Below are 24762 nucleotides of genomic sequence, written 5' to 3'. Positions count from 1 at the left end.
TTCCCTGTAGTAAAGGCAGTTGAAAAAGGTTAAAGGTGAGTAGTGAACAGTTAGGGGGAGGAGGGGGTGGGGCAGGGCATCCAACCAGCTTTACAGGGCAGTGGAATGATGCAAGCAGTGTTCAAATTATACAATGACTCATGGGGGAGTCCTAAAAATAGAGGGCTGGAGTAATGTGAATATTTTCGATGCTAAAGGGGCTTAGGGTTAAGTACATTGATTACACCTCTATGTTTTGAATCCTTATGAGGTGTCAAAGGAACGCAGCTGCTGGCATTRGTGTGCTCCATGGAATGGAAAACATGCATTTGTCATCACACTTTAGTATGATGTATCATCATCAGATCCAAAGTCACCTGTAGACCTATACATTAATAATCAGATTTAACATTGTTTATAGTTTGCCTATTTTTATTGTATAAAAAATGATGTGCACATAAAGTACATGCTCGAATTACAGTACTATCATAGGCATTACTTGTGTTACTGTATTGTGTGATGTTGTATTTTTTTCTGATTGGATGACTGTCTCCCAGAGAGAGAGGAGGGTGGGGGTGCTTTAAGAGACTCGCGCAATACCCCTCATCAAATAGTCGCCCCGGCGGGAGAGCGCATGAGCAACACATGCTACCAGCAAGAGCGCACATCATAGAGCACGAAGTTTGACCAACCCTGTCTCTTCTAACGAGAACGACGTGTTGTCACCCCTCAAGAACTCAGGTTTGTGAACACTATTACCATACAGTTTTGAGGAATGATTTTCGTGACATTGTTTCTTATCAGCTTGCTTAGGCAAGGTTTTGAGGCGCGCGTAAAAGTAGTTTACCAGGTCATGTCAGTCTGTGTTTCCGAAGTGACTTTGGAAATACTGTAGTAATGTGGAAATGAATGTTAAGGCACAGGGTTATAAATGCATTTGCATGTCAATAAGTGTCCATCTTTTGTAAAATAATACTGAACATTTTACAGATAAAAAAACAAAAAAATGTATCAGTATTTTTAATGATTTATATGATACTATAGATTACGCGCCATATAGTCAGCTGTTTCTCTCTACAAAACGAATGCAAAAAAAAWTCGCTTCTGCCGTGTTGCATCAAACTCGAAAATGATCCATGCTCAGTACTCTGGTGTGATATTAAATCATATTTAATCACCTTGACACAAAACAATGATGTACAGTTTGTTAGGTCCAAGAAAGCATAGATTACAATAGATTACGCGCCATATAGTCAGCTGTTTCTCTCCACAAAACGAATGCAAAAAAAAATCGCTTCTACCGTGTTTCGTCAATCGGTCAATGTGGTTCTCAATAGTCAATACAGAATGTGAATTCAACCAAATGCCAAGACACATTAGCTACTCATAGTAGGCCTACCTTTGCCAAAGTGCTGCAATAAACATTTCTGTGAATGCTCTTGACTGGAGCAGAATATTGGGAATAGCAATCAATCAATCAATCAAGTTTATTTTATATAGCCCTTCGTACATCAGCTAATATCTCGAAGTGGTGTACAGAAACCCAGCCTAAAACCCCAAACAGCAAGCAATGCAGGTGTAGAAGCACGGTGGCTAGGAAAAACTCCCTAGAAATAGCCTACTGTCTTGGCACAATATTATTCAGCAAAACAAAATGTTACTCTCAGTCATTATTATTTATTATGATAATAATGTGCAATTGTTTATACATTGCTTTTTGGATTATTATGTTTTTTCATTATGGTAAAAGCAGTATGCTTTCTTGGACCTAACAAACTGTACATCATTGTTTTGTGTCAAGGTGATTAAACATGATTTAATATCACACCAGAGTAATGAGCATGGTTCATTTTCGAGTTTAAAAAGAGAACACTAGATTCAGGGATCTATTTGGATATTCACAGGTACATTGAACAGACTTCATCTGAATAACAGACTTCATCTGAATAACAATGTCCAACAATGTCATATTTCTGTAATACATCATGTAACAAGTGTATAACTTGACTGTTAGGGAGCAGTGAGCACACTAACAAAAAACAACAACAGTCACACTGTTTTCCAACACTGTTAGCCTTGAGTTATTTGAAACCATGCAATTACCTGCAGCTTCCCATATGAGGTGGACCAATATGTCAGGAAATTGTATGACAGCGTGTGTTAGCAACTAGACATTTTTCCAGGTTCTTTTTTGTTTCAGGCAAGCCAGAATAGAAAACCTGAATGATATGAATATTTGTAGATATCTATGGTGCTATAAAGATAATCCACCTCCCAAAGAGCTATTAGGTGTGGTTTGACCAATCAAAACCAACAGATTAGAACTGGCAATAAGACTACGTGTTTCATTTGAACCTCATTATGTCCAGCTTGATGCTCTCTGCCCAGTTCATAATTGATGTTAATAGGAAACACTAGCAGCAGTGTTGGGTAAGCTACTCGGAAAATACAGTTTACCAAGCTACCAATTACTTCACACTGGAAGAAGTTAAGATACACTACAGCTAAACCAAACTTCTTAGTGATAAATGATCTATATCTGAAATGTCATAAACTCCAAATTTCAGAACAGATCACTGGAGTCAGATGTGAACAGAATGTGTCATTTAGCCTATTAAACACAAAAACTATGTTTCAAGTGAGAATTAAGCAGGTCTGATGTCGAAAATGAAAATAAATTATTGCCTAATTCACCCATATTTTATTTTAGCCAAAAAAGTAGTGTGTAGTTTCAATAGTTAGCTACAACGCTACATGGCAAAACAAGTAATTAACTACTCAAAACACTACCTAGATTTTAATCCAAGCTATTGCAACATGTAGTTACATTTCTAGTTTGATAACATGTAGTTCACTACTCCCCAACACTGATCTAGGAGCAGCTGCTTATGTTTATACTGTATCTTTCATTTTGTCCTCTGTGTTTTATTGTATACAGCATGGCCAGCTGTATCAGGGAAGTGCTATTGGCTATCCCCGCTGTGCATACAGAACGGACATCTATTGCCTCAGTGTGTTGCCGGAGTCCAAGAGCGATTTGAGTTGAGGAAATCTGTGCTGGGTGTGAGTGACCTACAGCCTCCAATGCTTTATCTGAATTGTGTTGCATTGTATTACCATCCTCCTGGCTTATTATGAAGCTGGTTSACTGTAATGAGTAATCAGAGGCTTCTTTTCTTTAGTCTGATATGGTAATGATGATCTACACCAGTAATCTGAGGAGCGACAAGGAGGAAACCTGTGGGATTAACACTAATAAAGCACTCATGTCCTTGTCAAGTGCTACAGGGTGACCAAACTCCTGCTATTATCCACTTCATAGCCCTTATCATCTCTCACTATTGCTCTCAATGCTTATGTATACATAGGAACTGTGTTATAGAGTAAACCTGCCTTACAGTAGCTTGCTAGCCCCTAACATGATGAAAATGTCACGCTGTGGTGGGATTCAATTTTAGTGCCAGTTCAGATGTGGCCACACACTGCGTTTTGAATGTCTAACATCCTTTATTCCTTCGAACAGAAGCTGGCATCTCCCAAAAGGCCGTAGCTGCCAGCAGCTGCACGTACTGTTTCCATCAGCCGTATCTGCATCTACAGTTATTTGAATGGAAGAGAACAGAGCCGTCGGTCATGGAACTCTAACCTCGATTGGGAAACAAACACAGGGTTTCGATTTCCTGCCGAGATCGCTCTTCAAATATTCATCGTCCCTATATTCTGGAGCCATTTGATAATTGACACTGGGACAGGTTTTATGATCTCCTCTCTTCATCTGAGCGTGTGGAGTACCATTACAGATAGCCCTTTAACCTCTCAAACCGGACCTATTAAACTTGCCTTTGTGTTGTGGCACAATGCCTTCTTGGACTAGAATCTGCTGACAGTTAGGAGATATTCTGTTAAACTCTCCCTTTCTTCTCTAAATGTGTTTGGGCTGCTTTTCTTTGAGAAATATTATTCGGAGATGCTTGAGGATTTCCCTAGCCCAGAGATCAGTTTTACTGACTCTCTGACTTTACCAACATCCTGTGTTTGGGGACTTCACTTCCTTGCTTAATCCATTCTATAGTGCTCAATTTATGCCTTCTGTTGTGAATTGGATCTGGACAGTTAGCATGTATTGTATAGCCCAGCTACCAGTTTGACCGGACAATTAGCATTTTTAGTCCTCAACTGCCCTTTCACTTAATTTCATTTCAAAGACTTTGTAACTTTGTGGCCAGAGATAAGAAAAGAGGGACATTCCGGTCCCAGTCTGTCAGCACGTCTTCTTATCACAGACTGAAATGTATTGTATGATATCCTGTCTTAGAGTTGCTCTAACCTTTACCAACCTTTCCTTTGGACATTTTTAGTTTTGACTTTGCGGACTCTGTATTGTTGGTGCTCTGCAGAGCGTGTAATATATGTGTTGATATTCCCTGATCCCCACAGCGGACCAGAACAGAGGAAAGTGCTGTCCTCTGACTTTGGGAGTGCTGACATCTTCATATTCCTGCCCACCCTGCCACCCGCTCCCTCCTAGATACCTCTGATTGATGTTCGTCTGCCTGGCCGACTATCGTCCGCTTTCCTTCATGAATACAGACGTGAATCACAGGGATTAGCATTCAGCTCTTCTTCTTTCGCCCCGCCTCCGGCCGCCTCTTCCTCAGTGGTGTCTCAGCTCCATACACACGTCTGGCAGTTCCGCTGACGTGGGGGGTCTGTGATGAGTGGCTGGGGGCCCCAGCAGAGGGAGCCCTGTCGGACGCTACCTCACTCACTGCCACTTTGGAAAGCCCTCGTCTCACTGAATATTTCATGGTGTGATTTGGGATGTAAATTAAAGATTTATTCCAGGTGGGTTTGACTGGACTGAGTCTTATTCTCTGTGACTGCTGGGGAGAGTGGGTGTTCTAAGGCTGCCCTTCACCCTGGCAGTCTCGTAGGTACGCAGGGTTGGAGTGACAGAGTCTTTTCTGGGTCTTGTTCTGCTTTTTCACAGTGAAATTGAGATGAATAGAAACTCAGAATGGATGAAGTGAGAGAAAGAAAGAATTTGAGTGTTAGTGTCTATGTGTGTGTGTTGATTTACTGTAGGCTGTGTGTGTGTGCCAATGAGAGACTTCTAAATTTGTAGTGCCTGCATCCCACCCTYTTAGAGGTGGCTGTTTTCTCTGCCAGCATGGAGTAACCTCAAAGAGTGTAATATTACTTCATCAGCAGCATGGGCTCTTTATGGAAGGCCACAGGCTCCCTGCGGTGCGACACACACTGACGGCTCAGACAATCAGTAATATTACATAAGCATCCTGGAGTGGAAGCAGCCGTTCTGAACTAGATTATCTCCCCCGCTGGGTTGTAGTGTGTTGCTGTCCTCTCTCACCAGATGACCCTGAGTCTAGCACAACACCAGCCCAGCACGGGATATGTTCATGTTGTAATACATTTGTCTCATAACTGATCCAAACACTAATTGGAATTGACTGATCATGTTTATGCTTCGAGTAGTCTGCATGATGCATCTGTGGGATAACAGAGTGGACTTTGTAAAAGGAAAACGCTTAGCCATTGTGCTCCTTTCTAGAACAGATTTGTCCTCCTCTCTCTGCCTGGGCTGTATCACGGTGAGGAATGTCTTCCAGGGAACCCACAGACAATTTATAACCTCCAAAGGCCACCCTTTCCTCACTAGAATAGCCTGAATGGCTTATACTTCAACATTATGAGGGTGAATAGGAGAAAAGTACATTTATATATGTGAGTCGACATGTCTGGAGAATGTATGAATATACAATTCATCTCGCTGTCGTTTTATTCGCTGCGTTGTTTTAAAAGGTCAGCAGTCTCAAAGTGCTCCACCCCTTCGCCCCCTGCTCGCCCCGGCACCAACACATGCACACTCAGCAAAAGAAGACTGTGCTTCTCTTCTCACTAAAGTGGCAGGCCGACTAGAAGGGGATGGCAAAGGGCTAAACAGGCACTTCAAGATGGAACAGCTGTATGTTTAATTGCTCAACTTGATCTCTACAGTAGTGTTTGAATACCGGCAGGCATCATTAACTACAGTGAGGATCAGAGACCAGGGCCTGGCCTGAGACTGAGAGGAACGCTTACTGTAAAGGGAAATGCCAATTTGCCCATTTGTCTTTGGTTGTCTCTAAAAATACCTCATAAACAGAGGTGGGTGAGCGTATAGTGTTTTTATATAGACTGGCGCTAACGAGCTGAGAGGCTTGGATGCGGTTGGAATTTGGTTGGTTTGTTGTTGGGAGCCCAAGGTGACCTGGTGCTATACTCCTCATTATAAACTGGGTAGTTTGAGCCCTGAATGCTGATTGGCTGAAAGTTGTGGTATATAAGACCAAATACCACGGGTATGAAAAAAAAACGAATTACATTGGTAACCAGTTTATAATAGCAATAAGGCACCTCAGGGGTTTGTGGTATATGGCCAATATACYACAGCTAAGGGCTGTATCCAGGCACTCCAAGTTGCGTTGTGCATAAGAGCAGCCCTTAGCCGTGGTATATTGGCCATATACCACACCTCCTTGGGACTTATTGCTTAATTAGTCCCCTCGTGCTGGGATGAATGGTAGAGGACAAACACTATTATATATATCTATACACGGCTAAAATCAAAGAAGCACATCAATAAGGGCCATGATGGATGGCATCAATATGATTTCCTATGGACCATACTGTGTTGCCTCTTCTGTTATTCCTCAGCATATGTTTTTCCTACAAATAACATAGTTTTTTTAGGGTCTGGATATAACCTGAGTTTTGTTGACTGGCTTCTCTCCTCTCCTCTTTAAACTATGCCACTTTATGTTTACATACCCTACAGTACTCATCTCATACGTATATACCGTACTCTATACCATCTACTGCATCTGCCATGCCGTTCTGTACCACCACTCATTCATATATCTTTATGTACATATTCTTTATCCCTTTACACTTGTGTGTGTGTGTAAGGTAGTAGTTGTGGAATTGTTAGGTTAGATTACTGTTGGTTATTACTGCATTGTCGGAACTAGAAGCACAAGCATTTCGCTACACTCGCATTAACATCTGCTAACCATGTGTATGTGACTAATAAAATTTGATTTGATTTGATTTGATTTCCAATTCATCTTTATAAATACAACATTGGAAGGGGTTCATTCAATTCTCTGCAGTCCTGTGAGACTGGAGGACATTTAGATCTTTAGAGGAGGGGGTTGCTTCTCTCTCTTTCTCGCTCTCTCTCTTCTCCTCCACACTCTCTTTCTTTTCCTCTCTCTCTCTCGCTCTCTCTCTCTGTACCATCTCTCTTTCTCTTTCTGTCGCTCTTTCTTTTATCTTTCCTTCTCTCTCTCTTGGCTGTAGTTAGGTGCTGCAGTTAGAGGGGGTTTGATAATACAATAATGGTGTTGGACCTAATGAAAAGACATTGCCCTGCCATGTTAATGCAGGTTGTGTGTGTGTGCATGTGTGCGTGTGTGTGTGTGTGTGTACACTTGGAGAGCAGGGAAAGGGTAGAGCAGAGCCCAGTAAGGTAACTAAATGTCATTTAGCTATTTCTTCATTTACTCTGATGGGCTCTGTCACCACCGGTGTGACCAATGGCCCTGTGTAGGCTGACCTGGAGTGTGTGTGTGTTAAGATGCGGGTGTTCTATGAAGAGTGATAAGGCAGGTCTCCCCTCTGCACCWCTCAGAGGACTTGTTCCAGCAGCAGGGCTGAGAGGAAGTGTCCTCATGGAGTAATGGAGTGGGTGAGCGAGCGTGATGGATCATGATGGTTGGAGGGAGGACTAACGAGGAGGAAAATAAGCTGAACAATCTCCCCTCACCCCTCCCCTCCCCCGCTTCCCACTGGCTGAGTGACTGTACACACACAAATGCATGCAGGCAGGCAGGCATGCACGCACACACACACACACACACACTGACAGCCACTGAATAATGCTTTCCCTTGACTCCTCAGTGAGAGAGAGAGAGTCTATCTTTGTGTTATCCTCTATCTAGCACACTATCAAGGTCTGTTGTAACGAGTTTTGGACAAAGCAACGAGTTATCAGAAATGTACAAATGGATAGTGTGTAAGGTTTCTCCAAACAGTTTTGCCAAATTGCCAAATTTTCCTTGCAAACTTTAATTTCTAAGTAAAATCAATAGTTAGTTTTCCTACTGTAGTGTAAAAGGAAAGAGACTGTTGAGAACACACCTATGATTGGATGATTGAATCCATAGCCATTGTTGGTGTGGAGGTGAGTCTGTGCTCAATGGGACATGTGACAGGTGATTAGTTAAATGTTTGTCTCAGGGTGAATATGATCCTATTGAACAGTAGTCGGTTTCATAGGTACTCTGTCTCTGTCACACACAGAGAGCCACAGGCACGAAGCAAGGAGCCACAGGCATGAAGCAAGGAGCCACAGGCACGAAGCAAGGAGCCACAGGCACGAAGCAAGGAGCCACAGGCACGAAGCAAGGAGCCACAGGCACGAAGCAAGGAGCCACAGGCACGAAGCAAGGAGGGAGGTGTGTTTCCTGTTTCTTTGTCATTCCCCAAAGAGGGACATTCTCTGCCAGGAGTCTGTTTCTGCTTCTGCTTACTTTACTTTGTTCCCTCTCTACATCCCTACCTCCTTTTTCTATTTCTGGTCTTCCTACCATCCAAGTGTCAGAGGAAATAATTGAGGTGCCTGTGTGTGTGCATGTGTGTGCGTGCAAGCTTGTTGTGTGTGTCCACAAGGGTTTTTGTTAGCCGGTATTAAGAAGAAAAATAATACCATTGTGAAGAATGCTTTTTAGCCTTTTAATTGATGTAAATACCAGTCGATGTAAATACAGTGGGGAGAACAAGTATTTGATACACTGCCGATTTTGCAGGTTTTCCTACTTACAAAGCATGTAGAGGTCTGTAATTTTTATCATAGGTACACTTCAACTGTGAGAGACGGAATCTAAAACAAAAATCCTGAATATCACATTGTATGATTTTTAAGTAATTAATTAGCATTTTATTGCATGACATAAGTATTTGATCACCTACCAACCAGTAAGAATTCCGGCTCACACAGAACCTGTTAGTTTTTCTTTAAGAAGCCCTCCTGTTCTCACTCATTACCTGTATTAACTGCACCTGTTTGAACTCGTTACCTGTATAAAAGACACCTGTCCACACACTCAATCAAACAGACTCCAACCTCTCACACAATGGCCAAGACCAGAGAGCTGTGTAAGGACATCAGGGATAAAATTGTAGACCTGCACAAGGCTGGGATGGGCTACAGGACAATAGGCAAGCAGCTTGGTGAGAAGGCAACAACTGTTGGCGCAATTATTAGAAAATGGAAGAGTTCAAGATGCACGGTCAATCACCCTCGGTCTGGGCTCCTGCAAGATCTCACCTCGTGGGGCATCATGATCATGAGGAAGGTGAGGGATCAGCCCAGAACTACATGGCAGGACCTGGTCAATGACCTGAAGAGAGCTGGGACCACAGTCTCAAAGAAAACCATTAATAACACACTACGCCGTCATGGATTAAAATCCTGCAGCGCACACAAGGTCCCCCTGCTCAAGCCAGCGCATGTCCAGGCCCGTCTGAAGTTTGCCAATGACCATCTGGATGATCAAGAGGAGGAATGGGAGAAGGTCATGTGGTCTGATGAGACAAAAATAGAGCTTTTTGGTCTAAACTCCACTCGCCGTGTTTGGAGGAAGAAGAAGGATGAGTACAACCCCAAGAACACCATCCCAACCGTGAAGCACGGAGGTGGAAACATCATTCTTTGGGGATGCTTTTCTGCAAAGGGGACAGGACGACTGCACCGTATTGAGGGGGAGGATGGATGGGGCCATGTATCGTGAGATCTTGGCCAACAACCTCCTTCCCTCAGTAAGAGCATTGAAGATGGGTCGTGGCTGGGTCTTCCAGCATGACAACGACCGAAACACACAGCCATGGCACCTAAGGAGTGGCTCCGTAAGAAGCATCTCAAGGTCCTGGAGTGGCCTAGCCAGTCTCCAGACCTGAACCAAATAGAACATTTTTGGAGGGAGCTGAAAGTCCGTATTCCCCAGGACAGCCCCGAAACGTGAAGGATCTGGAGAAGGTCTGTATGGAGGAGTGGGCCAAAATCCCTGCTGGCAGTGCGTGCAAACCTGGTCAAGAACTACAGGAAATGTATGATCTCTGTAATTGCAAACAAAAGTTTCTGTACTAAATATTAAGTTCTGCTTTTCTGATGTATCAAATACTTATGTCATGCAATAAAATGCTAATTAATTACTTAAAAATCATACAATGTGATTTTCTGGATTTTTGTTTTAGATTCCGTCTCTCACAGTTGAAGTGGTACTATGATAAAAATTACAGACCTCTACATGCTTTGTAAGTAGGAAAACCTGCAAAATCGGCAGTGTATCAAATACTTGTTCTCCCCACTGTACATTTTACTGGCCATGCTTATCGGTCTTTAGGTAATTTGCATAATTTTGTGGAATTAAATTGGCGCTTGTGTATTTTCGTTAGTCATTATATATCTTATTTTTCACACATGCACAGCATACAGATACATAACCTAGCTTTCTGCTACAGCTCCTGTTGCTGCTGGAGTGAAACTTACTTTTAGAAGCCCAATCAATGAGCAACAATTCTAAATGCAAATTTTGTATTTATTTTATTTCTGAGCTGGAAATTGAAGTGCGCTTCCCATTCACTGTTCAAGTGCATAGACAATGGTATACAGGCTTCAGTGTGTCACGGGACAGCCTGCAATGAGCTGGAGGCAGCATGCAATTTGAAAACATTTACTTAATTGTTTGAAACGTGAACGTTTTACTACATATGAGGCATGTCTTTCCTTGCTTCAAAGTAGCCTAGCCAAAATCCCACCATAGAAATGTGGAGGCAATTATTTTATAAAGACTTCCATTGAAACTAGTAGCCTATTCTCTCATGTTCTATTGTTTTTCAAATCAAATTTATTTCATTGTCTATTAGCCAAAATGTAACGATGTGCGCTGAGAGTCGGGAAGTGAGTGATTTAATCAATAAACGAAACAACGCACAGACATGAATCTGAAACAGAAACAATGACGCCTGGGAAAGGAAGCAAAGGGAGAGACATATATAGGGAAGGTAATTAAGGAAGTGATGGAGTCCAGGTGAGTCTGACGACGCGCAGGTGCGCGTGACAATGGTGACGGTTGTGCGCCATAACGAGCAGCCTGGTGACCTAGAGGCCGGAGAGGGAGCACACGTGACAGTACCCCCTCCCTGACCCGCAGCTCCAGCCGCAGGACACCGACCAAAATGACAATCCCGGAGAACAGGAGCGGACCGGTCACCTCTGCATAGGCGCAGGAAACCCGTCACTCCGGCTGAGACACAGGAGCATGGCGCCAGAGAGAGAGCATAACTGATGGTACCCCCTCCTCGGAAAGTTCGGGTCCAGCCAAGGGACGATCCCGGGGATCAAGAGCGGACTGGTCACCCCCGCTGATGCGCGGGAACCTGTCGCCGGCTGAGGCATGAGAGCCTGACAAGCCAGTGGAAGCAGGGGAGCCTGGCGATCCGGCGAAGGCATGAAAACCCGATGAGCCGGCTGAGGCATGAGAGCCTGTAGCGGCTTCCGGGCCCAACGTCATTCCCACCTAACCAAAAAAACAACCAAAAAACACTCCCTGATGCTTCCCTTTGGTAAGGCATCATTCTGTAACGATGTGTGCTGACAGTCAGGAAGCAAGTTCAGGGAGTGAGTGATTTAATCAATAAACGAAACATAATACAAAAAAATAACCACGAACAACGCACAGACATGAAACTGAATCAGAAACAATGACGCCTGGGGAAGGAACCAAAGGGAGTGACATATATAGGGCAGGTAATCAAGGAAGTGATGGCATGGCGTACAGGTGAGTCTGACGACGCGCAAGAGCGCGTAACGATGGTGACGGTTGTGCGCCATAACGAGCAGCCTGGTGACCTAGAGGCCGGAGAGGGAGCACACGTGACACAAAGGCACAATCCTAGTCATATTATGCTAGTTGTTGCATATTTAGATATCCCCTCTTTCAACATATCTAATGGATATTTTCATATTTGTCACATGAGCTCTCTCACATTACGGTGCACTTTTGACTATTGTATTCCCGCTAATAGCATTATGGAACGAACATACAAATCAAAATAAATTTTATTTGTCACATGCTTCATATACAACAGGTGTAGACTAACAGAGAAATGCTTTCTTATGGGCACTTCCCAACAATGCAGAGGGGACACTTTCTTTCATAATATAAAAAGGATGACACAAGGAATAAATACACAATGAGTAATGATAACTTGGCTGTATACACAGGGTACCAGTATCGAGTCAATGTGCAGGGGTACGAGGTAATTGAGGTAGATTTGTACATATAGATAGCGATTAAAGTGACTATGCAACAGGATAGATAATAAGCAGTGGCAGCAGCATATGTGATGAGTCAAACGAGTTCAAAAGGGGTCAATGCAGATATACCGGGTAGCTAATTATGGCTTGGGGGTAGAAGCTGTTCAGGGTCTTGGGGGAAGAAGCTGTTCAGGGTCCTGTTGGTTCCAGATGGTGCATCGTTACCACTTGCTGTGCGGTTGCAGAGAGAACAGTCTATGACTTGGGTGGCTGGAGTCTTTGACAATTTTTAGGGCCTTCATCTGACACCGCCTGGTATAGAGGTCCTGGATGGCAGTATGATGTACTGGTCTGTACGCACTACCCTCTGTAGCGCCTTGCGTTCGGATGCCAAGCAGTTGCCATACCAAGCAGTGATGCAGCCAGTCAAGATGCTCTCAATGATGCAGCTGCATAACTTTTTGAGGATCTGAGGGCCCATGACAAATCTTTTCAGCCTCCTGAGGGGGAAAAGGCGTTGGCGTGCCTTCTTCACGACTGTGTAGGTGTGTGTGGACCATGTTAATTCCTTAGTGATGTGGACACCGAGGAACATGAAGCTCTCGACCTGCTCCACTACAGCCCCGTTGATGTGGATGGGGGTGTGCTCGCACCTCCGTTTCCTGTAGTCCACGATCAGCTCCTTTGTCTTGCTGATGTTGAGGGAGAGGTTGTTGTCCTGGCATCACACTGCCAGGTGTGCTGTTTCATTGTTGTCAGTGTTCAGGTCTACCAGCGTTGTGTCGTCATCCAATTTAATGATGGTGTTGGAGTCGTGTGCAGCCACACAGTCATGGGTAAACAGAGCGTACAGGAGGGGACTAAGCCCACACCCCTAAGGGGCCCTCGTGTTGAGGGTCAGCGTGGCGGATGTATTGTTGCCTACCCTCACCACCTGGGGGCGGCCCGTCCGGAAGTACAGGATCCAGTTGCAAAAATGGTGTTCAGTCCCAGGGTCCTGAGCTTAGTGATGAGCTTGGAGGGGACTATGGTGTTGAACGCTGAGTTGTAGTCAATGAACAGCATTCCCACATAGGTGTTCCTCTTGTCATTGGAGTGTAGCCTACTGCCTAGTGGGCATTGCTGTGCTTATAATGTGAAGAAATAATAGTTTATTTTAGTTTAAACTTCCTCTTCTGTTGCATCAGCCTTTATCTGTAGATGTTTGTTGTAATGCCTAGGTCTACTGGTTGTATGAGTTTGGGATCTATTGTCCCACAACTGTCCCAGAGTCTGTTTTAGGTAGGCTATTTCGTTCTCGCACAGAATGACAAGCTGACCAATAGAATAGGTATACTTTTCTACTATGGAGGATAGTAAGATTGACATAGGTTTGTGATTTTGCTGTTCGTTACTCGTCTTGTTGGCTGAGGGAAAGTAAATGTGGATCGTTATTGTAACATCTCAAAGTGCACATCAGAATTCGGTAAGAAGGACATATGCGTTACATCCTCGAGTTGCATGTTCTGTATGTTCTGCATGAATTACCATAATCTGCATGTGATTTCTGTCATTCTGAGCACYGTGGGTGGACGCCCTAATCAGGTTACRCACCCAATGCATATGGATCAGGTCAATTTCTCAAATGTCCGGTCAATTGAAATGCTGCAGGTCAAATGTCTGGCGCTACGTTTTCCTAACAGAAACCCTGGTGTGCACGTGTCTGTGATGAACCGCCATGCTGAGGGACATGTATGGCTCTGTAGCATCAGACACTCAGCTAGTCAGGCTAGTCTGCATGCCTGTACTGTTTTGTGATGTAATAGTTGTGTGTGGTGTGGTGCTGCCATCTGTCTCTGGTTGCTGTGGTGCGCACACACAATTTGCCCTTTCTCACTTTATATTAAAGTTCCATCACTCATGCTCTCAGTTGTAGTACTTTAATGAAAGACCACAGTGCTGTGTGTAATCATACGTGTAGCCAGTCCTTACAGCTGGGGAGGCAGCCAGCCAGAGTCTGTAGGGAGCTGTGTGTCAGAAGTGGAGACCACTGGGGAGATGGTGATTGAGGACGAGAGGAGAGGGAGGAAGAGAGAGCAAGTCTACGAGGTAGACAATAGTATTAGCAGGGATGACAATGTACAGTCGTGGCCAAAAGTTTTGAGAATGACACAAATATTAATTTTCAAAGTCTGCTGCCTCAGTTTGTATGRTGGCAATTTGCATATACTCCAGAATGTTATGAAGAGCGATCAGATGAATTGCAATTAATAGCAAAGTCCCTCTTTGCCATGCAAATGAACTGAATTTCCACTGCATTTCAGCCSTGCCACAAAAGGACCAGCTGACATCATGTCAGTGATTCTCTCGTTAACACAGGTGTGAGTGTTGATGAGGACAAGGCTGGAGATCACGTTGTCATGCTGACTGAGTTCGAATAACAGACTGGAAGCTCCAAAAGGAGGGTGGTGCTTGGAATCATTGTCCTTCCTCTGTCAATCACGTGCCGTCATCATTGCTTTGCACAAAAAGGGCTTCACAGGCAAGGATATTGCTGCCAGTAAGATTGCACCTAAATCAACCATTTATCAGATCATCAAGAACTTCAAGGAGAGCGGTTCAATTGTTGTGAAGAAGGCTTCAGGGAACCCAAGAAAGTCCAGCAAGCGCCAGGACCGTCTCCTAAANGAGGACAAGGCTGGAGATCCCTCTGTCATGCTGATTGAGTTTGAATAACAGACTGGAAGCTTCAAAAGGAGGGTGGTGCTTGAAATCATTTGTCTTCCTCTGTCAACCACGGTTACCTGCAAGGAAACACGTGCCGCCATCATTGCTTTGCACAAAAAGGGCTTCACAGGCAAGGATATTGCTGCCWGTAAGATTGCACCTAAATCAACCATTTATCGGATCACCAAGAACTTCAAGGAGAGCGGTTCAATTGTTGTGAAGAAGGCTTCAGGGAACCMAAGAAAGTCCAGCAAGCGCCAGGACCGTCTCCTAAAGTTGATTCAGCTGTGGGATCGGGGCACCACCAGTACAGAGTTTGCTCAGGAATGGCAGCAGGCAGGTGTGAGTGCATCTCCACGCACAGTGAGGCAAAGACTTTTGGAGGATGGCCTGGTGTCAAGAAGGACAGCAAAGAAGCCACTTCTCTCCAGGAAAAACATCAGGGACAGACGGATATTCTGCAAAAGGTACAGGGATTGGACTGCTGAGGACTGGGGTAAAGTAATTTTCTCTGATGAATCCCCTTTCCGATTGTTTGGGGCATCTGGAAAAAAAGCTTTTCCGGAGAAGACAAGGTGAGCGCTACCATCAGTCCTGTGTCATGCCAACAGTAAAGCATCCTGAGACCATTCTTGTGTGGGGTTGCTTCTCAGCCAAGGGAGTGGGCTCACTCACAATTTTGCCTAAGAACACAATTTTGCCTAAGAACAGCCATGAATAAAGAATGGTACCATCTGTCAGGTACTCAGCAGGAAGGTATGATTTCTCTATTATTAAAAGACCCAGATGGCAAATATAAAGACCCAGTCTATCTAAAAAACTGGAGGCCCCTTACACTTCAATGTTGTGATGCAAAGATACTAGCAAAATAATAGAACATCATGAAACATATAAGAAGCCAGGAATGGTATTTATAGCCGATTTTGAAAAGACATTTGATAAAGTAAGCCTGGATTCTTTCAATTTCGGTAATTCTCTTATAAAATGGGTAAAAATAATGTATAGCAACCCCAGGTGTAAAATAGTAAATGACGGCTACTTCTCAGAGTTTTGAATTGTCAAGAGGATTTAAACAAGGGTGTCCGCTGTCACCATATCTATTCGTTATGGCCATCGAAATGCTAGCTATTAAAATCAGATCCAATAACAACATTAGAGGATTAGAAATCCAAGGCTTAAAAACAAAGGTGTCCATGTATGCCGATGACTCAAGTTTTATGTTAAGTCCGCAAGCTAGATCCCTGCAATGTCTCATTAAAGATCTAGATAACTTTTCTGTACTCTCTGGACTAAAACCTAATTATGATAAGTGTACAATATTACGTATTGGATCCTTAAGAAATACAACTTTTACATTACCCTGCAGCTTACCTATAAAATGGGCTGATGGTGAAGTAGACATACTCGGTATTCATATCACAAAATATATAAATAAGCTCTCCACTGTCAAGGTGTGGGTGTAGCTGGTGCATTGGAAGTCAGGCACAGAAGAGCAGAGATGAGTGGACAAGGCACTTTACTGAGGCAATATATGAATAGAATGCAACGGCGTCACAAAAAAACAAATGCCCTCAGAACAAGTGAGGCAGCACTAAGTACAAAAATAACAAGGTACAAAGTACAGGCTGTCAAAAGCATGGGTGTAAAATATAACCCGGCGCAAACCAAACGGAAGAGTGCCAACCTGACAATAAACAATTACACACACAGACATGGGGGGAACAGAGGGTTAAATACACGACATGTAATRAGGGAATGAATACCAGGTGTGTGGAAAAACAAGACAAAACAAATGGAAAATTAAAGGTGGATCGGCGATGGCTAGAAGACCGGTGACGTCGACCGCCGAACGCCGCCCGAACAAGGAGAGGGACCGACTTCGGCGGAAGTCGTGACATCCACAATGAATTTCAATAGAACACTTGTAAAAATAGACAAGATCCTGCAACCATGGAGAGGTAAATACCTGTCTATTTATGGAAAAATTGCCCTGATTAACTCCTTAGTCATATCTCAGTTTACTCACTTACTTATGGCGCTGCCTACTGCTGATGATTCGTTTTTCAAATCATATGAGCAAAAAATATTTTGCTTTATCTAGGATGCTAATCCAGACAAAATAAAACGAGCCTATCTATATAATGAATATGAATTGGGTGGGTTGAGATTATTAAATATAAAAGCACTAAACCTCTCTCTAAAAGCTTTACTCATTCAAAAGTTTTATTTGAACCCTAAATGTTTCTCAAGTAGATGACTAAGAAAAGCTCATCCATTGTTTAAAAATGGCCTTTTTGCTTTTGTGCAGATTGCCATGTCTCATTTTCAATTAATTGAAAATGATACTTTTTTCAAAGTATCTGTCTTTTTTAAACAAGCATTGCAGAGCTGGCTACAATTTCAATTTCATCCCCCTGAAAAGATAGAACAAATATTACAACAAATATTATGGCTGAACTCAAATGTGCCGGTTGATAAAATACCTGTATTTATGGGAAAGATGTTTGAAAAGGGTATTTTGTTCTTAAATTATATTGTAAATCGTAATGGTAGAGTTATGTCCTTCATGGAGTTATCAGAATTGTATGGGAAGGTCTGCTCAATCCAAGAGTACAACCAATTGATTAAAGCATTGCCCCAAAAATGGAGGAGGCGGGTGGCAGCGGGAGGAGGTAGGGAACTGGTCTGTCTGTCCAATATAAAGGATCAAAACTGGCGGAGGAATAAAAATAGCATAAATAGGAAAGTATACCAGTTTCATTTGAGGACCAGGATGTTGACAACTGTGCCATACAGATTGCAAAATAGTTGGGAAGAGATTTTTGATGTACCGATTCCATGGTATGTGTATGATTTGATATATAAAACAACACCAGATTCAAGACTTTGTGCTTTTCAGCTAAAATGATTATATAGAATTCTTGCCACCAACAAGATGTTGAATATTTGGGGCATAAAATCATCGAAGCTCTGCAGATTTTGTTGTGAGGATACAGAATCAATAGACCATTTATTTTGGTATTGCCCTCAGGTAGCCTGTTTCTGGTCTCAGTTTCAGGAATGGCTGAAAATGCATAGCATTGATCTAAAATTGACCCTAGAAATAGTACTGTTAGGAGATCTGGAGAGACCAGGTCAGTCAATTACTAATATACTAATACTCTTAGTAAAAGTATTTATCTTCAACACGCAATCTGTAGATTCTATTCAATTAGGTAGATTGAAATTGTATGTTAAAAATCATAGCATAGTTGAAAGATATGTGTTGCGTAGAAACACGAAGTGGATGGCCAGCAGAGATAGATGGGATGGGCTGAGGGAAGCTGAGGGTTGGTATGTGGAATTGGAGACAAGTGGGAGTGGTTGCTGTGTGAGAGAGAGAATGATGGTCAAAAGATAAAGGGGAAAAAAAGTCAAAATTAAACATAATAAAAGTACATTTGAATGACACTAAGTGGCAGTGTTTTTACAACTAATGCCGGTTTGCCTGAGGCTGATGCCGTGCAGGTGTTTGTACACATGCATATACACACACTCTCATTCAAATAAACACATACAAGAACACACACATACATGTAATAGTGCCAGACATGCACACAAACATATACAGTTGGCATTGGTGTTATGATTTCAGTTGTCCTTGATGTCTTTTGTTTTAAATGTATTATTTTGTTTAAAAAAAATTGCATTGTTGTTTACTGTTTTCTTCTGTCTTTTCCTTTTTTCTCTTTAGTTCATTCTCTTGGTTGTTGGTGCGTTGGGGTAATTGGGGGTGGGGAATGGTTTTAATGAATTTTTTTTTCTTCCGGGGGGGGGGGGGGGGGGGGACGGGACTGTGGAAGCGGTCTCGAATGGTTGAGGGACAGCTTTGGGGAACTGTGTGGGGATCTTGGAGGGTTCGGGATTCACAAGATTTGTGATCATGAGAAAGGAAACTATGACTATATTTCATATCACTATCATGCACACGCACCCACACACATAGGGATGGCTGTGGAAAGACTGATACAACTTCTCCAACCATCCAGGAACAGTTTGGTGATGAACAATGCCTTTTCCAACATGATGGAGCACCTTGCCAAAAGGCAAAAGTGATACCCAAGTGGTCGGGGAACAAAACATCGATATTTTGGGTCCATGGCCAGGAAACTCCCCAGACCTTAATCCCATTGAGAACTTGTGGTCAATCCTAAGAGGCGGGTGGACAAACAAAAACCCACAAATTCTGACAAACTCCAAGCATTGATTATGCAAGAATGGGCTGCCATCAGTTAGGATGTGGCCCAGCATGCCAGGGCGATTGCAGAGGTCTTGAAAAAGAAGGGTCAACACTGCAAATTTGACTCTTTGCATCAACTTCATGTAATTGTCAATAAAAGCCTTTGACACTTATGAAATGCTTGTAATTATACTTCAGTATTCCATAGTAACATCTGACAAAAATATCTAAAGACACTGAAGCAGCAAACTTTGTGGAAATTAATATTTGTCATTCTCAAAACTTTTGGCCACGACTGTACAATGTTACATACTTCTTTCTAGATACAGGAATGTGTCAGCGTTGTGTGTGAATCATGGCCAAGGTCGGCTAGCTAGAGGAGAGGTAGAGGATGCTATAACTGTACTTTAACCTGGCTCTGTCCAACGCTCTACTCGATTCTCCATACCTATGCTCATTCACTGCAGGCGCTTTTGCTCTGTCCATCCATCTCCCCCTATCTTTCTCTCTGTCTCTCTCTCTTTCTCACTCTCACTCTCACTCCCTCTTGATTTGAAACCCGTTCCGGTCGACAGGGAGATTTATATAATTCATGAGAAGCCATTTGATTGCACATTTTTCTTTCAATGAGCAAATGAGCTGCTGAAACAATGCACTGATGAATGAATGACATTTGCATTATCAGGGTTGTTCCACAAAAAGAGTGCCTTTTGATATTTAAAGTCGAAATTGTGCACCAATACTGAATTTTAAAAGGCTGTTATATTAAATGAAATATAGACCACACGGTAACGTGCCAAAATGCAGCATTTTAACATGTTCCTACGTCAACCCTGTGTCACTAATAGGAATAATCCCAACATTTCTCCAAGTTTCACAATTATTATAAAGCCCTAGTTATTTTGTTGCTTTGAAAAGTAATTTCTAATTATAATTAATTTCATGTGAATAGTGATTCATTTACATCTGTCCCTCATGTTAAGGTCAACCCTGTTATGTTTTAATGTGGTGAAACCAGTCCCTATAAAATATATTTTGGAAATGAAACATTGAACATTTAACAGTCAAACCATACTGTAAAAGCAGGTGAGCTGGTTCTACTCTTTTTGGCCATTTCCTGGTGTTTTGTGGTGGAAAACTGAGTGCGTCTAGCATAACATGTCAACCCATAGATAGTCAGGCTAGAACTGTTTTAGCGTTTGTTTGTTTTTTGAATATATATATTTTTTCATTCAATTGCCACTCCTCGTTGCACACAACACGCTTCCATTCTCCCTGTCACGAGGAGATTTATGGCTGATTTAAGATGAAACCGTCAACCCTGTTATTTTGTTTGGCACTTACTATAGTCTTTTTAACATTTATTTAACCTTTTGAGATGGGAAACATGTTTTTTATGAAGTTGAACATGTGCTCTTTATGACAGAATGTAAAAAATTAAAAATAAATGATACCAAGTTACACTTCGCAAAAGGTACCGGATTGGTGGAACGACCCATCATTGTTTATAAGCGTGTATTCATTACAGCTAATGCTCTTCTAATGCTGCTATAATCATCCACTAAATTAGTGTAATCAAGCAGAATGTCAGTGTAATACTCACTACAGCAGCTGGGAAATGTCAGAATGTTATTGTTACTTATTGACCTGAGTCTAACACTCATGACTGCACAGCCAGGCACGACTCCAACACCACCATTACATTTGCCGATGACACAACAGTGGTAGGGCTGATCACCGACAACTACGAGACATCCTATAGGGAGGAGGTCAGAGACCTGGCCGTGTGGTGCCAGGACAACAACCTCTCCCTCAATGTGATCAAGACAAAGGAGATGATTGTGGACTATAGGAAAAAGAGGACCGAGCACGTCCCCATTCTCATCGACGGGGCAGCAGTGGAGCAGGTTGAGAGCTTCAAGTTCCTTGGTGTCCACATCACCAACAAACTAACATGGCCTAAGCACACCATGACAGTCGTGAAGAGGGCACGACAAAGCCTATTCCCCCTCAGGAGACTGAAAAGATTTGGCATGGGTCCTCAGATCCTCAAAAGGTTCTACAGCTGCACCATTGAGAGCATCCTGATTGGTTGCATCACTGCCTGGTATGGCAACTGCTCGGCTTCCGACCGCAACGCACTACTTAGGGTAGTGCGAACGGCCCAGTATATCACTGGGGCCAAGCTTCCTGCCATGCAGGACCTCTATACTAGGCGGAGTCAGAGGAAGGCCCTACAAATTGTCAAAGACTCCAGCCACCCTAGTCATAGACTGTTCTCTCTGCTACCACACGGCAAGCGGTACCGGAGCGCCAAGTCTAGATCCAAGAGGCTTCTAAACAGCCTCTACCTCTAAGCCATAAGACTCTTGAACATCTGGTCAAACGGCTACCCAGACTATTTGCATTGCCTCCCCCCTCCCCACACCACTGTCACTCTCTGTTGTCATCTATGCATAGTCACTTTAATTAACTCTACCTACATGTACATACTACCTCAACTAACCGGTGCCCCTGCACATCGACTCTGTACTGGCACCCCCCTGTATGTATTCTTTTTTACTGCTGCTCTTTAATTACTTGTTACTTTTATCTCTTATTCTTATCTGTATTTTTTTAAACTGCACTGTTGGTTAGGGGCTTGTAAGTAAGCATTTCACTGTAAGGGGAAATTCGGCGCATGTGACTAATAAAATGTGATTTGATTTGAGTATTTAGTGGAGTTTGCAGGGTTTTAAAGTTCTCTGTTCTGGCTATGATCTATTAAGGCTCATGGTTGTGAGCATCAACCTTCAACCTAATCATTATTCAACCTAATCAAGCCCCATAACGCATATAAATAATGCATACAACATTATATTGATGTTAGTCAGAGTGATCATAATGGGAATGTTGACTGTGTTTCTTGTGCTTCCAGGTTGTATTTTAAGGGGAGGAAGCAGTGAAGTCGCGTGGAGGAAAAGCAGTTAGTCTTGGGTTAAAGACCTGGAGTAATGCTTGGCTTAGTACACCAGAGGAAACCAACTCTTCTCTTAGAGGATCCTTTTCTTCAACACAGTAATAACCTACCGAGGACTCAGGACCTTTGACTGTGACAGTGACTGCTCAAACCCATTCACAGACAGACGGACATCTTTCACCATGTATTTAATCCTAAAAGTACACACTATATAGGGAGACCGCAGGGTGAGAGTGTTTACTTGTTAGACCCACACTGGGCTATAGACAGAGCTCTGCTTTTCAAACCCACTAACTGTCCCTTCCCTGGAGAAAAGGCTTACTTAGCATCTAATGCTGTGCGTTGCTTTCACATTCAGCATCATTGATCCACTGACCCCCCCTCTGATCTGATTAGCCTTTTAGCCTCTCTTATTGTTTATGCATATACACACACACACAGGCGCATGCTGCTGTCAGCTTGTTTACACATCTACGTCTCGTCTGGCTGTGATTAGCATCCACTACAGACAACACCTGGGTATATCCCATCTGTACACAATTAGCTCCCATTGAGGAAGCTGGGTAGTACTACTAGTACAGTACGCTGTTGCCCTGTGCTGTACTGCTGTGTTTATCCACACTGGCAGGTGCCTGTGCTATGTCCGGTCTGTCAAGGTGGATGTCTGTGTGAGAGAGTGGATACGACAGGGCTCTGATAAACACATGTTCTGTAGTCGTCTACTACTGCCTATGGGTCCTGGTACTGTTCATACTGTCTGTCTGTCACCCTGTTAGAAGGGATCAAGATCAAATCTCTCTTGAAGAAGACACTTCATCAAAAAAGAGACTAACCTGGATTAACAAAGGCTGAATAGAACATATCACTCTGTCCATCCGTCCCTCCGTCCCTCCGTACCCCTGTGGCCCAATCCCCCACCATCCAATTTGTGTGCCAGTTCTGCCGCCGGACCCCTTGGAGGATGAGTGATGTCCCCACTCTGGACTATGAGCTGCTGCTGTCCCCTGGGCCCTCCCTCCCTGGGGCCCCCAGCAGTCCTCCTCTGGTGGGGGGTGACGCGGAGCAGAGGACGGCCTTTGCCTTCGTGGGGCTCCTCATGCTCTTCCTTGTCTTCCTGCTGGTGCGCTGCTTCCGCATCCTGCTGGACCCCTACAGCCGCATGCCATCGTCCTCCTGGACCGAACACAAAGAGGGTGCAGAGAGGGGGCAGTTTGACTACGCCCTGGTCTAGACCTGGGTCGTGTTCATTAGGCACCAAACGGACTGAAACAGAGAGGGACTACCAGAACTTGTCCAATAAGGAAGGCTTGTTTTTGTTTTTTCTGTTGCACAACGTTTTGCTACGGTGTTCCCTAATGAAAACGACCCTGGTAGGGTTTAAAGGGGGCAGTTTGACTGGCCCTGCTGTAGAAACATACAAGTAGTCAGACTGGAGCTCTCAAGACCCAGACAAAGATCAGAACCCTCAAGGCCCACACCGAGATCAGAACCCTTAAGACCCACACCGAGATCAGAACCCTCAAGGCCCACACCGAGATCAGAACCCTCAAGACCCAGACAAAGATCAGAACCCTCAAGGCCCACACCGAGATCAGAACCCTCAAGGCCCACACCGAGATCAGAACCCTCAAGGCCCACACCGAGATCAGAACCCTCAAGACCCAAACCGAGATCAGAACCCTCAAGGCCCACACCGAGATCAGAACCCTCAAGACTCAGACCGAGATCAGAACCCTCAAGACCCAAACCGAGTTCAGAACCCTCAATACCCAGACCGAGTTCATAACCCTCAATACCCATACCAGAACCCTCAAGACCCACACCGAGTTCAGAACCCTCAAGACCCAGACCGAGTTCAGAACCCTCAAGACCCAGACTGAGTTCAGAACCCTCAATACGCAGACCGAGTTCAGAACCCTCAATACCCAGACCGAGTTCAGAACCCTCAATACGCAGACCGAGTTCAGAACCCTCAATACCCAGACCGAGTTCAGAACCCTCAATACCCAGACCGAGTTCAGATCCCTCAATACCCAGACCGAGATCAGAACACTCAAGACCCAGACCGAGTTCAGAACCCTCAAGACCCAGACCGAGATCAGAACCCTCAAGAGCAGCCTCCTTGAAACTCAGACCAAGAGGTAGAAAGGGGTTATACTGCACTGCTGCCTTAAAACCCTATGCTGCATCTCCCCCTGCTGTAGTCCCTGTAGACTGGCTAAAATGCAGGGGAGAGCTACCAAGCCATTTCAAACATCCTGTGATCTGGGATTACAAACAAGATCTCTTAACTACAGAATAAACCTAGACATAATAGTATCTTGCAGTATTTACATCTCACCTGTTTCTGTACCTCCAGTTGATGATTTGTTACAGTATATTCAGCAGTTATGACCTTTTTAACCAATATTATTCTCTGACAGATTATTATTATATTACAACTGTGTTTACAGATGCAGTCACCTCTTTAAGAAACCAAACTGGTGATTTTCTCTTCATAGAAATATTATTAGTGGG

At 43.5% G+C, this 24762-nt stretch overlaps 1 protein-coding gene across 1 annotated transcript; it reads left to right on the top strand.

The window, feature by feature from the left end:
- The first annotated feature begins 607 nt into the window (after nucleotides 1–607).
- LOC111952275 (cortexin-1-like) lies at nucleotides 608–23761 on the top strand. The gene is made up of 3 exons (XM_023970827.2): nucleotides 608–720; nucleotides 8344–8498; nucleotides 22204–23761. The coding sequence occupies exon 3, from the start codon at nucleotides 23207–23209 to the stop codon at nucleotides 23474–23476; it is 270 nt and encodes an 89-aa protein (XP_023826595.1). The 5' UTR covers nucleotides 608–720; nucleotides 8344–8498; nucleotides 22204–23206; the 3' UTR covers nucleotides 23477–23761.
- Nucleotides 23762–24762: the final 1001 nt, after the last annotated feature.

This window comes from Salvelinus sp. IW2-2015, linkage group LG26 (genome assembly GCF_002910315.2).
Source record: "Salvelinus sp. IW2-2015 linkage group LG26, ASM291031v2, whole genome shotgun sequence".
NCBI lineage: Eukaryota > Metazoa > Chordata > Actinopteri > Salmoniformes > Salmonidae > Salvelinus > Salvelinus sp. IW2-2015.
Note: the sequence above shows the minus strand (reverse complement) of the source record. Positions and strands in the feature narration are given on the sequence as shown.

What these genes read in the sequence shown, in the direction of transcription:
- LOC111952275 (XM_023970827.2), top strand. Translation starts at nt 23,207, where the DNA reads ATGAGTGATGTCCCCACTCTGGACTATGAGCTGCTGCTGTCCCCTGGG.